The sequence below is a fragment of the Crinia signifera genome, chromosome 12, assembly GCF_055691185.1.
Source record: "Crinia signifera chromosome 12, ASM5569118v1, whole genome shotgun sequence".
Taxonomy (NCBI): domain Eukaryota; kingdom Metazoa; phylum Chordata; class Amphibia; order Anura; family Myobatrachidae; genus Crinia; species Crinia signifera.
In genome coordinates, this window is record NC_139228.1 from 72,630,614 (window position 1) to 72,644,623 (window position 14,010).

Consider the following 14,010-nt stretch of genomic DNA (forward strand, 5'->3'; position numbering starts at 1 on the left):
GGCTCATGTGGTACCTTATACACTACACAGGCAGATGCATTGTGCTCACGTGGCACCTTATACACTACACAGGCAGACGTATTGTGCTCACAGGGCTCATGTGGTACCTTATTCACTACACAGGCAGATGCATTGCGCTCACGTGGTACCTTATACACTACACAGGCAGATACATTGTGCTCACGTGGTACATTAGACACTACACAGGCAGACACGTTGTGCTCACAGGGCTCATGTGGTACCTTATACACTACACAGGCAGATGCACTGTGCTCATGTGGTACCTTATACACTACACACATTAGTGTGAGGATGTATTGCTCCCAAGGCCGGGAATCCCTCACCCCTGACTAGCAGAACCAATAGGGCTCTGGTGGTCCCCACGTACTGCCAGAAGACCTCTGTAAAATGTAAATATAAACCACACACAGTGAGGGTGATGCATACAACTAAAGTCACAACTGCTGTGAGGTAAAAGTGGTGTACATGGGGCCAATAGATCCAAGGTCTTCGGTACCGATATTAACCCAGACATAGCTACTAGCGCCACCTATTGGTAACAGTCATTCCAGCACCCACACTACAATAACGTGCCAAGCGAACAGATTACCCAATCAGGATGAAAGAGTCAGGAACCACTCACAGTTGAGCTCAGACGCGGTCCTCTCCGCCCGCACGCCTTTGTTCGTAGAGCGGATGGTATGTCGCACTACAGGGATGTGCTGCAAGACAATGACAGTGACATCTATGACTCATCACCTGAACCCACTCAACGCAAACCAATGGCATTATCGTTCCTATGAGTTCTGCAGTACAGAGAGAAGGAGATGTAGGACACGCGCTGATGGTGCAAACTCCTTGAATCTGCCAAAAAAGCCCCTGCCACTATGGTATGTAGGAGAGACGCGCACTTTATACAGTACTAGTTAGATGTCCATCAAAAATTACGGTTGGTCGACCCAATGACACATACCCATCTGCTCCTACCTCCATCCTCTGTCTACTCTTTACAGCTCCCTCTGTCAATATCCAGGAAGTTTGAAATAGAACATTTGGGTTTCATTTTGTGTTAAGGAGTAATTTGGTCTGTTAAGTGGCCTCTAGTGGTCCCTCGCGGTACTTCACCTCAAGAAAGGTGAGGACTTAGCCTTTTATATAATAGGATAAAACGGAATGCCTACCAATACTAAGCAACACACCAATCACTCCACCCCCCTCCTCCCAGGAGGCTGGATATGTAGTGTTCCCCAAAGAAAAGGTTACTCACCTCGAGGTCGTCATCGTCAGGCTCGATGTAATTGTGATGGTGGTCTGGATTGTTCACTTTATCCAGGAGCTCCAATGCCAGTAATCTGGAGAGACCACCTTGCGCCACAAACGTATGCTGAAATAGAGGACCGCCATGGTTCATAGAGGCAGCTGACAGGATACATTCATTGAAAAATTAAATCTCTACACCCTTTGGAATAACTGGCTGATATCTCAGGCTTTCTGCAGTAACGTGTGAAGCCAGACATTGTCAGCTAATGTAAAGGTGTGTGCATTACTTTGGTAATCGATTTTGACAATTTAAAAATAGATAGCTAGTTAGTTCCAATTGCACTGTGTTAAGCTGCATCGGATCCGGATGTGTGGTCTCTGCAGCGTTGGAATCGAAAGTACAAACACACTGTGCATGGCCCACACTCCGTGTCGTCCTTCCCTCACTGCCAGCCGATGATGCTGGCACTGTAAAAAGGTGGTTCCGGTGTTGATGGAACTAGCGTGTTAGATAGACAGTCAATAGGTCTACCCCAAAGGGTCAACATGCAATAGGTCGACGGGGTCAAAAAGGTTACAGTGTCAAAAGGTCGACTTAAAAAAAAGGTAGAAACATGACAAGGTCGATATGAGTTTCTCATGATCTTTATTTTTTAATCCGGCTAGTTTTTACTTCAACATCCATATCGGCATAAAGGTAGAACATAATGGTGTGCCGAACGTTGCGCGGGTACACGCCACACTAATCGGGGTCCATGTCGACACTGACACAAAAAAGGTGAAAAATGAATGTCGACATTTTTAGATTTGTAAAAAATAAAAGGGGGGGATACCCCGGTTGCGCCACACACAAAAAAGCAGTTTGAGGAGATGATCTGGTTAATCGGCTCTGGTACCAATTTTTTTAGGAATCTTTTCTCTATCAAATACTCCATTACGACACCCGTCAACATTGGACCGTATTGAATACATAGCGTATTTTAAGAACCTGTTCAAGGAATTTCATATCTTTGGATGAAGTCTTTCTAGGCGACAGGCGTAGGGTTAAAGTCTATTTTGCGCTGTTAACAACAGAGTGAACTGCAAACCAACGGATGTCAAATTTTATGTGTTTTTAATAAAAATAATCGTGTTACCAAATTCATAAGGGAAATTAGTTAGCACTCTCTTTTTCTTGCCATTCCTTTTTATATTTGTACCTTTTTTTATGTGGTCCCCATTGATCGCGTTGACCTTGCCCAAGTCAACGTGTTGACCCTTTTGGGGTAGACCTACTGCCTGTCTATATAGACCCTGTTTATCTAATAATCCACAGTAATAAAAGTCAGCCAGGACGGGTACTCACAGTCAGCAGCCGCTCCGCAGTTGGTCGTTTCTTTGGGTTTTTGGTGAGAGCAACTTTGATGAAGTTTTGAAACACCGGGGTCCTGTGATAAGACAATACATGGGTAACAAAGGGTGGTACACACATAGCGATCTGCTGAGCATTCGGAGCGATGCTAGATGGCACAGAAGGCTCAGCATGATCGCACAGAACACAGCAATGTGCCGAGTGATCTGGCAGGGCCATTGTTCTCCGGTGAGAACACTAGCCCTGACCGATTATTATCCAGCGCGCTGGTTATTAATTTCCAGGGGCGATATCAACATGCAGGGCCAAGCATCACTATGCCGCTACACACACACAGCGATGTAGGGGTATTTTCTGAGCGATGTAGTAAAATCGCTCAGAAAATGGCCTCACATCGATATCCGTAGGCCCCATTAGAGCAAAAACTGTGGAATCCGATGTTTTGCTTTTGTTCTGTCACCGTCTACTATAGACTTGATAAACCTATCAGATAACAATGAGTGCTACTTGTAACTAGGATGTCACCCAAGCGTTGCCATTATAGATTAGTTGTGTGTGTCCGATTGTCGCTTATACTAATGTAATACATGGATCTAATGAGTAAACCAGTTATCAATACCAGCGTACTACTGGGACGCCCTCAGAGGACAGATTAGACAGGAGGATACTGGAGACAGGGTACAGCAGGGCTTAAAGTGGTCATTGAGAGGTGGTGGAACTCATTTCCCCTGACACTGACCCCGCCCCCCACCCCATTAGGTGGAGCCTGGGTTTTTTACACACTCTGTAAACTATAAATGTTTGCCCCACCTCCCAGTGTACACGCCTTGCAAATGGTGGGCCGGCATACCACCATCTGAAAGATGGGATCTGGTTCACTGAACCAGAATAACCCCCAATGTCCATAGTAGTGCTGCTTATACACATCTGTGTTACTCTAGCAGCTTACTGTCCATGTCCCTCAGCAATCACATGCCCTGTGTCCCTCCAGCAGCTTCCCCACCTCTGAGTCCCCCCAGCCTCCTCTCACCCTGACTTCAGCACAGAGCCTGCTCCTCTTAGTGGCACTTCTTCACTTCAGTGGCGGTGATGGTATGACATCACATAAGCCGTGGGATCAAGCTTTTCTGATGGAATTACTGTTCAGGGCTTTGTTAGAGGTGGAACTCAGTCCCCCCCCCCCCTACCATTAGAGGTGGTGGAACTCCGTTCCACCCAGTTCCCCCTCACTTTAACCCCTGGGGTACAGTATACTATAGAAGCAAAAGCAGTGAGACCAAAGATCATCCACATTCAGGAAGAAATGCAGGAAAAAATTGAGCAGTCAGCCGCTACCAGGTCCCAGCCAATGAGAAATGAGTATAAAGAATGATTTAAATACATTATTCCAGTGATGCCAAAGTGACCAGTGTACCTGCCTACGTGTCGCCGCCTACTCAGTGGACAAATAGCCACGCCAATGAACATGCAGCCAATGGCACGGCTGGGAAACTGGATGCTGTGTAACCATTTGCACAGCAGAATCTCTCTGATGACAAATACTCTCAGCAGTAACAATTGATGACGGGAAGGTTGGGTGCATGGCTGAATGTAAAACACAAATCTAGGCGTAATAATCAGCGGCAGCAGAGCTTGTACACAGTCCGGCAGAGACGGCCATATGCATAAGGAAAAAATCTGTTTATGCCGCTGACAGAACTAAACTCTGCTTTTACAACTAGTGTTTAGTGACGAAGGTTGAAAATCACTGTGCTACAGTAACATTACACCTCTGTACTCACCATTTCAGCTTCTCCTTCAGCTTCGGGGGCTGGAAATTGCTCTTAGACATTAAGAACAACGCTCTAAAATGTGGAATAAAAAATAAATAATTCAAATACAATACATATGTACTGCAAAACACAAGAGTCTTCCATAGAACGCAAGCAAAACAAAAATACAAGAGAACAATATATGATAAAATGGGTTCTACAATAAAAAGAAATACAATTATAATCTTATAGATTAGTTCTAGAAGGTGATTTTTGGTGACTATCCCTTTTTCTCCCTTCGTACTTTACCAAAATCGATAAATGTGGTACCATTTTAAAGATTAAGTTCTCCGCTTCGGAAGAATTGTTCATTTAGAATTGCACGTTGTATTGTTTGTTTAACAATTGACTTTTGGACCATTCATATGCAAAAAAAACTTCTGCATGGGACACCTAGCAAATCTCATGTCAGGATAGACGGCCGTCAAATATCTAAAAGGTTCCCACATCCGATACCTGGGGCTTCATTCCTTATGTACGCTAAACAGTCTTTAGTAACACTCACTAATAAGTATATATATGGATTCCCCAGATCTGCATAGAATTTAAGACATTGGGGGGAATTTAATAAGATGGGAGTTCTGTTTCACAAGGGTTGTTGCTATTGGCAACCAGTCAGATACTATTATCTTCTACAACAGTGGTTCTCAACCTCAAGACTCCCACACAGTTCACGTTTTCCAGGTCACCAGGCAGGGGCACAGGTGCACTCATTACTCGCTGACACTTTGAAAAGATCACAGGTGAGCTAATTATTTCACTTGTGATTCTGTGAGGAGACCTGGAAGCACAGTTCAGAATTCAATGAGAGGAGGCACTGCTACTGCCAGTGGGTCAGTTTATAATGGCAGTTGGTTGTAGCGGATGTGGCTCCCTTATTTGAATTGTGCAGCAAAATAAAGTAACAGACTCCACAATTTGTACCTAACATAAAAGTGTAGATAAAAAGGTTCTTTAAGCTACTTAAATGGTTTAATAATGTCATTTACAGCTTAGCCCTGTACGGTGTCGCTATTTTAGGTAAGCCATTATATGAACAGTTCCATAAATGTAATAAACATTATTGGCTATCTACAAAATCAGCTAAACCTGTCAGTTCTAACCGCACTGAATGAAGCAATCTGACCTCATGGGGTGAAGGTCAAACAAGGGCGGCTGCAGCTCCCCCAATTCTATCGCAGTGATTCCGACCGCCCAGATGTCGCACAACTGGTTGTACCCTCCGTTCTTTTCCACCGCTGCAACTTCTGGGGCCATCCTAGGAGGCAAAGTACATGGTCGCATAAGTATGAGCGCGCACACACACACACACAAAATATACAACACACACATGCACTGAGGCATTACCAGTATGGTGTCCCGATAAAGGATTTCCTCTTGGCGATGGTTGCTGTTATTTTTGCTGCAACCCCAAAATCCGCTGTGCAAAAAAAAAAAGTACATAAAAGATGTATTGTGCACTGGATGCAGACACACAGGGGTACAAGGTAAGTCGTGGGCTGATCTAGTACTGAAGAATAAACGCCCCATAAATTCACAATGAATCCGTGATGTCACAGCTTTGTAGTGATCTAATAGGTCGCATTTGCAGTTATATTTAAAACTGCGCATGTTGCCATCGCTTTACGTTGCAGGGGGAGCAGTAACTGGTCAATAAGACCCCTCCTTTATACCCCTTTTACACCAAGAAATAACCCAGGTCGGACCCAGGTCAGCGTTGGTGTAAAAGGGGTTAACCCAGGTCCAGTAACACTGGTCTCCTACCCAGGTCCTGACCAGGGTTGAACACTGGTTGGACCTGGGTCGTGGGCGGTGTAAATGGTACCAACCCAGGTTGGGACATCTGGGTAGTGCTGAAAGGATACCAGAAGTGCTGGACGCCTTTCCACAGTGCGCTGCAGTGGCAAAAGACAGCAGCCAGGAAGGATACGGGCAGTGCACACAGAAATCATAATTGGATAATTGGATGCAGTATAATTTATATCATTATTATTATTATATTTTTTGGGGGGGGGGGGGGGGGCACATGGGAAATTCGGTCTGCTGCTGCAGTGGAAGGGGCTAGGGAGAGCACATGGGTGATGCTGCACTTTTATACCGCTATGTGTGCTTGAGCAGTGAATAAAACTTTTTGAAAAATATTTTACTAAATAAAAAAAACAAAATTTTTCAGAGCTAACTTGTCATGTCTTTTAATTTTTATTTTAAATCATTGAGGGAAAGTTGGATGGCAGTTTATCCTAAAATGGACATTTCTAATGTCATCCATAGGGAAAAGCAGTGCTGACCCAGGTTCAGTGTAAACGGTGCAGACCTGGGTCCGACCTTGGTCACAGTGCTGTGTAAATGGGGTATGAAGCTGGGTCCAACCCTGGAAACTCCCATGTTCAAAGACCAGGGTCCAACCAGGGATTTTGGTGTAAAAGGGGTATTAGTCTCCGACAGTATTGTTGCCGGCCATTTATCACACCCAGCTTCATATACGACAGAAACCAAGAGACACACAGGCGTTACCTAGTTTGATATCTCCATTGTCTGTGAGTAGTATGTTGGCACCCTGCAAGACACATAGAACACGTTATAATGGTGCAAGTTGTCTACACCCAGTGGTAAGAACAGCTCGGTGAGCAGTAACTAGGAACTGTAGGGCAGATGTATTAACCCTGGGGAAGTGATAAAGTGCTGATAAAGGGGAAGGTGATAATGCACCAGCCAATTAGCTTCTAACTTATTAGTAATTAGGTTAACAGGTCAACTCATGAAAAAAGGTTGACATGAATTACGGTGACATGGTCAAAAGGTTGATGAAAGCAATTGGTCGACGTGCTAAAGGGTTGACATGAGCTTTTGAAGTTTGTTTTTTGTAAAGGCGTTTTTTCATACTTTATCCACATGGACATACAGGAAGATCAGAATAGTGTATCAAGTGTAGAGAACAAGGGTACTCAGTACACTTATACTGTGTCCATGTCGACTTAAGTTGACCTAAAAAAATTATTAAATACTCATGCCGATTTTTTTTTTCATGTGTCAACAGTTCGACTGTCGACCAATAATGGCCAAACTGTACCTTGGCAATTAGGAGCGGCTTGGCTGCTGTGTTATCACTTATCACTTTATCAACACTTTGGGCCAGATGCACTGAGCATCAAAAGTGATAAAATGGAGAGTGCTAAACAACCAACCAATCAGCTCCTGCCTGACATTTTTCAAACACAGGCTGTGACATAGCAGGTAGGAGCTGATTGGCTGGCTGTTTATCACTCTCCATTTTTTCACTTTTCAAGCTTAGTACATCTGGCCCATAATCCCATCACCAGACTTAATACATCTGCCCCCAGATGCAGTAGTTATGTGTCTGGGACCAGAGCATGGGATTGGCTACTTTCTTTATTAATAGGAATTCCATGGAAATTAATTTACAAGGAAACAGGAAACATCACACATGGACAAAATAACGTGCAATACAAGGGACAGTCAGAAAATTGGTACCCAGCATTGGGTTGTTTGCGGCGGTGCAGAGGGTGAACGATATTGAGCGTACACACTGAACGATATCCCTCAGTGACATCACGAGGACCCTTTCTCTGCACATGCATCGTCGATGATAGCTAACACTGAGCTGCATGTACACTCGACGGGGGAGGTAGTTAACGATGTGCAGTGTTAACAATACAGAGCATGCACAATAAGACCAGGGATGGAGAACCTTCGGCCCTCCAGCTGTTCTTGAACTACACATCCCAGCATGCCCTGCTATAGTTTTGCTATTTGGCCAAGCTAAAACTGTTGCAGGGCATGCTGGGATGTGTATTTCAACAACAGCTGGAGGGCCGAAGGTTCCCCATCTGTGACGATATTTGAGATATATCTGTAACTATATTGGTATTGTGCATATCGTTAACGAACTATCGCTCAGTGTGTACCCAGTGTGACTAATCGGGTTTGTCCATCATGGTAAAATAAGATATCCTTGCACACCTCACTGTGTAATACCGACACATTGCCTTGCATGGCTGTGCCGTACTTACCTTAATGTCTCTGTGCATTTTCCCCTTGCTGTGCAAATATGCCAGACCCTGTATTAGAAGAAAAAGCAGAATGTGACAATCTGAAAAGAACAGCGACACCTACCTACAACCAGCAGTAGGACACGTACACACACAGGAACCAGCTAAGCAACCTAGCATATCTCAACAGACTTATGTAACACTGAAGTGAAAGCTGCTCGTAAATCAACTGAAGAGTATATACAGTACTTAGCTAAATATAGCCACTGTGGTGTACATCTGCCCATCTCACGCACAGTGGACTGCAATGTTATAAAGGAGGTGCCTCTCTACCTTACATCACTATTACCCCTTTCACACTGCACCGCCAACCTCTTGTCAGGAAGCTCCAATCAGCTGCTTTTGCAGAGTCCCAGGTAGGACTTGTCCACGCTGCAGTGTGACCCGGGTCGAACCTTTGTTTAATACTGCTCGCTACCTGGGTTGTAATGCGTGGTCACTTGAGCCAGGTTATTTTTTGTGACCCGTTCACACTGAGCCTAAATGGCCCTGATTATTTAGGCAGTCTAACAGGGGTATAAGAGGTATGGGATCCAGTCAACGGTTACAATGTCAACATTAAATTGTCGTTATGGATCAACATGTTAATAGGTAACTACCTCTGATGCTGCTTTGACCCTGTATTTGAAAACGTTTCCAAAAACGGGTCTGCCAGGTAAAACCCCTTTCACACCGCATCTCTTAAACGGTACATTACCGTTTAAATGCATTTTTTTTTTAACATTGGCAAACCCGTTTTTGGAACCCCCCCCCCCCCGTGCAGCCGGTACCTCCGTAATTGCGGATCCCGGCACTGCAGTATGGATGGGTGCACTCATGGAAAAAAAGTGTCTTTCAGAAAATGGCTGCCCCATAGGAAATCCTGTTTTAAAAAACTGTCTTTCGTATGGGGGCAGCCATTTTCCGAAAGTCACTTTTCTTATAAGAAGGTTTTTCTATGGGGCAGCCATTTTCTGAAAGACACTTTTTTTCATGAGTGCTTCCGACCATGCTGAACTGCCGGGATCCGCAATTACGGAGGTACCGGCTGCACAGGGGGGGAGGGTGGGGGGTGTGTTTCTTAACACTTTGCGGGGGGTGGGGTGAGTTGACCCACGCGGGGGGGGGGGGGGGCGGTTCCAGTGCTGTGAATATTTAAAGAGCGCTCATTAAAATATTCACTGCGCTGAATTTAGGACCCAGCTCATTGGCTGGGTCCTAAATACCGTTTCAGACCCGATTGTGATGCCAAAATACCGGGTCTGAAACGGGTAGGACCCTCCAATTTAACCGTTTTACAAAATCGGCTTTTGTAAAACGGTAAAGTGGTCCTGCACCTTTCAGACCCCACAGATTACCGTTTTAAAACGGTTAAAAATCGGCAAAATACCGGTTTTTAAGTGCGGTCTGAAAGGGGCATGAATGTCATAATGTTTACAATGTCAAGTGAAATGTCAAAACTCCCAGAATTAAACCGGACAGGGTTGGTTGATGCTGGGAGGGTGTAAATATCTGGGGAGGGTGGGGACGGTTGTTTGGACAGCACACGCAAAATAATGTCACCAAAGCTAAATGGCATGCATCCTGGTGCCCCTGTATAACACACAGACAGACCGCACCACCTGCACGTGTCCTGTATACTGCAGCCATCTGGTGGGAGCCTGACTGTAAGTCCCACGGTGCCCCTGTATAATGCATAGACCGCACCACCTGCACATGTGTCCTGTATACTGCAGCCATCTGCTGGGAGCCTGAGTGTAAGTCCCCGCTGCCCCTGTATAATGCACAGCCCGCACCACCTGTACATGTGTCCTGTATACTGCAGCCATCTGCTGAGAGCCTGAGTGTAAGTCCCCGGTGCCCCTGTATAATGCACAGGCAGCATCACCTGCACATGTGTCCTGTATACTGCAGCCATCTGCTGGGAGCCTGAGTGTAAGTCCCCGGTGCCCCTGTATAATGCACAGGCAGCATCACCTGCACATGTGTCCTGTATACTGCAGCCATCTGCTGGGAGCCTGAGTGTAAGTCCCCGCTGCCCCTGTATAATGCACAGCCCGCACCACCTGTACATGTGTCCTGTATACTGCAGCCATCTGCTGGGAGCCTGAGTGTAAGTCCCCTGTGCCCCTGTATAATGCACAGGCAGCATCACCTGCACATGTGTCCTGTATACTGCAGCCATCTGCTGGGAGCCTGAGTGTAAGTCCCCGCTGCCCCTGTATAATGCACAGCCCGCACCACCTGTACATGTGTCCTGTATACTGCAGCCATCTGCTGGGAGCCTGAGTGTAAGTCCCCGGTGCCCCTGTATAATGCACAGGCCGCACCACCTGCACATGTGTCCTGTATACTGCAGCCATCTGGTGGGAGCCTGAGTGTAAGTCCCCGGTGGCCTGTATAATACACAGACCGCACCACCTGCACATGTGTCCTGTATACTGCAGCCATCTGGTGGGAGCCTGAGTGTAAGTCCCCGGTGGCCTGTATAACACACAGACCGCACCACCTGCACATGTGTCCTGTATACTGCAGCCATCTGGTGGGAGCCTGAGTGTAAGTCCCCGGTGCCCCTGTATAATGCACAGGCCGCACCACCTGCACATGTGTCCTGTATACTGCAGCCATCTGCTGGGAGCCTGAGTAAGTCCCCAGTGCCCCTGTATAATGCACAGGCCGCACCACCTGCACATGTGTCCTGTATACTGCAGCCATCTGGTGGGAGCCTGAGTGTAAGTCCCCGGTGCCCCTGTATAATGCACAGGCCGCACCACCTGCACATGTGTCCTGTATACTGCAGCCATCCGCTGGGAGCCTGAGTGTAAATCCCGAGCCCCTGTATAATGCACAGACCGCATCACCTGTACATGTGTCCTGTATACTGCAGCCATCTGCTGGGAGCCTGAGTGTAACTCCCTGGTGCCCCTGTATAATGCACAGGCCGCACCACCTGCACATGTGTCCTGTATACTGCAGCCATCTGCTGGGAGCCTGAGTGTAAGTCCCCGGTGCCCCTGTATAATGCACAGGCCGCACCACCTGCACATGTGTCCTGTATACTGCAGCCATCCGCTGGGAGCCTGAGTGTAAATCCCGAGCCCCTGTATAATGCACAGACCGCATCACCTGTACATGTGTCCTGTATACTGCAGCCATCTGCTGGGAGCCTGAGTGTAACTCCCTGGTGCCCCTGTATAATGCACAGGCCGCACCACCTGCACATGTGTCCTGTATACTGCAGCCATCTGCTGGGAACCTGAGTGTAACTCCCCGGTGCCCCTGTATAATGCACAGACCGCATCACCTGTACATGTGTCCTGTATACTGAAGCCATCTGCTGGGAGTCTGAGTGTAAGTCCCCGGTGCCCCTGTATAATGCACAGCCCGCACCACCTGTACATGTGTCCTGTATACTGCAGCCATCTGCTGGGAGCCCGAGTGTAAGTCCCCGCTGCCCCTGTATAATGCACAGACCGCACCACCTGCACATGTGTCCTGTATACTGCAGCCATCTGCTGGGAGCCTGAGTGTAAGTCCCCAGTGCCCCTGTATAATGCACAGGCCGCACCACCTGCACATGTGTCCTGTATACTGCAGCCATCTGGTGGGAGCCTGTTGGTGCATTTAAATGAATACATTGGTGGCAGTGGGCATATAAAATATAAACATTGGTGGGCAGCTGTGTGCGTCGCTATCTGCTGGGGACGGCTATGGATAGTGTAGGGCACGGGGCGCCCCAGGCGGGGAGGGAGGGCGCTTTGGTGCTTACCCGCTTTGCTCCACAGGGGAACTATGCGGCCACATCTTACCGAGGGAGGGAAGGGGCTGGAGGGGGATGTGGTGACGGTCGCCGAGTCACTCCAGGGGCACATGGGGGGGGGGGGGTTTTGCATTTAAATAAATATACATTTGTGGCAGTGGGCATATAAATATATAAACATTGGTGGGCAGTGTTGGCAGTAACGTATACATTGCTGGTCTGTGCCAGCAATGCATAAATCATAAATTAGCATCAACACTGCCCACCAATGTTTATATATTTATATGCCCAATGCCACCAATGTACTGTGTATATATGGAACCCTTGGAATTCAAACCCAGCCCATTTATAATGAAAGATTTTCAGCAAAGTCTTTCGCCTCCTGAAAATCTCTTGCTCTTTGGGGAAAATAGCTCAGTGTGTACGCACTACTTTGGTGAAAGATATAGCTATCAAAGATTTTGGCAAAGTCTTTTGAAATGAAAATCTTCAAGTGTGTATGGGCCTTAAGTCCCCAGTGCCCCTGTATAATGCACAGGCCGCACCACCTGTACATGTGTCCAGTATACTGCAGCCATCTGCTGGGAGCCTGAGTGTAAGTCCCCAGTGCCCCTGTATAGTGCAGAGGCCGCACCACCTGCACACGTGTCCTGTATACTGCAGCCATCAGCTGTGAGCCTGAGTGTAAATCCCGGTGCCCCTGTATAATGCACAGGCCACACCACCTGCACATGTGCCCTGTATACTGCAGCCATCTGCTGGAAGCCTGAGTGTAAGTCCTCAGTGCCCCTATATGACGCACAGACCGCATCACCTGCACATGTGTCCTGTATACTGCAGCCATCAGCTGGAAGCCTGAGTGTAAGTCCCCAGTGCCCCTATATGACGCACAGACAGACCGCACCACCTGCTCATTACGTCTTCATGCATTGTATAAAATTTGCTATCCATTCCCTCCCCCCTTTTTTTTACATGTACCTTTTTAAAGTATACATGGTGTCATTTAATTTATTATGGGACGTATACTCCCTGGAGCATTTTGTATGTCCTAATACATTTTGTTCATTTATTTAACTTAAATTATTTATTTAAAATTAGCACATTTACCTATGTATCTGCTATATGAGTGGGACCTTTCTTAGGGCCCAGTGGCCCCAGCAGCAGATCTGAGCTGGTGTCATTAGCCCCCCCCTGTTCTTGGTCCCTCCCCCCCCACTGATTTCCCCCATGTGTCACTATGTAATATCACTGGGAAGAGGATACAGGGCAGAAACACACAGCTGCCCGCATGCCACATTTGAACACACAGAGCGATCTCATTGGCTGCCACAGTCAGGTGACCACAGGTATAGAACATCAACTGTCATTTCTGTTGCTGAGACCAGAGAGAGAGAGAGCTTCAGGAAGAGAGAGCTACTGTACTCTAGCCGTACTGGACCGCCGTACTCTAGCGCACACTTCCATACAGTGACCACTGACTGCAGCAGAGCCGCACCATCACATCTGTGCTAGTTTTTTATTTTTTCATCGACTGGGATAATTCCCTGTGGCCACAATGAGCCGCAGGGAACTATCCCAGCTGCTCCGAGACCGCGGTAAGTACAACGTTTGCTGTATATGACGTCCAAGTCCAGTTTGTCCTTCTCTAGCCGATGTATAATGCAGCTGGTGACAGCGTCCTGAGGTCAGAGATGGGGCGAGTGGGGTACAAGGAGCAAATGTTACTTACGTTACTTATAACATTTCAGACTTTTCCTTTTACAAATAGTTGTATATTTT

General features: G+C 46.9%; 1 protein-coding gene across 4 annotated transcripts in view; it reads right to left on the reverse strand.

Annotated features, from left to right (window-relative positions):
* The window catches only part of MAP4K5 (mitogen-activated protein kinase kinase kinase kinase 5), a 97,256-nt gene that overhangs the window by 28,544 nt on the left and 54,702 nt on the right, over positions 1–14,010 (reverse strand). For all 4 annotated transcript variants that reach the window (XM_083166822.1, XM_083166821.1, XM_083166825.1 and 1 more), the window contains exons 6-13: positions 8,454–8,501; positions 6,937–6,979; positions 5,770–5,842; positions 5,549–5,680; positions 4,393–4,455; positions 2,606–2,687; positions 1,268–1,384; positions 644–722 (exon numbers count right to left, since the gene is read on the reverse strand). In XM_083166822.1, coding sequence (XP_083022948.1) covers positions 644–722; positions 1,268–1,384; positions 2,606–2,687; positions 4,393–4,455; positions 5,549–5,680; positions 5,770–5,842; positions 6,937–6,979; positions 8,454–8,501 — 637 coding nt within the window. The remainder of the gene's footprint in view (positions 1–643; positions 723–1,267; positions 1,385–2,605; positions 2,688–4,392; positions 4,456–5,548; positions 5,681–5,769; positions 5,843–6,936; positions 6,980–8,453; positions 8,502–14,010) is intronic.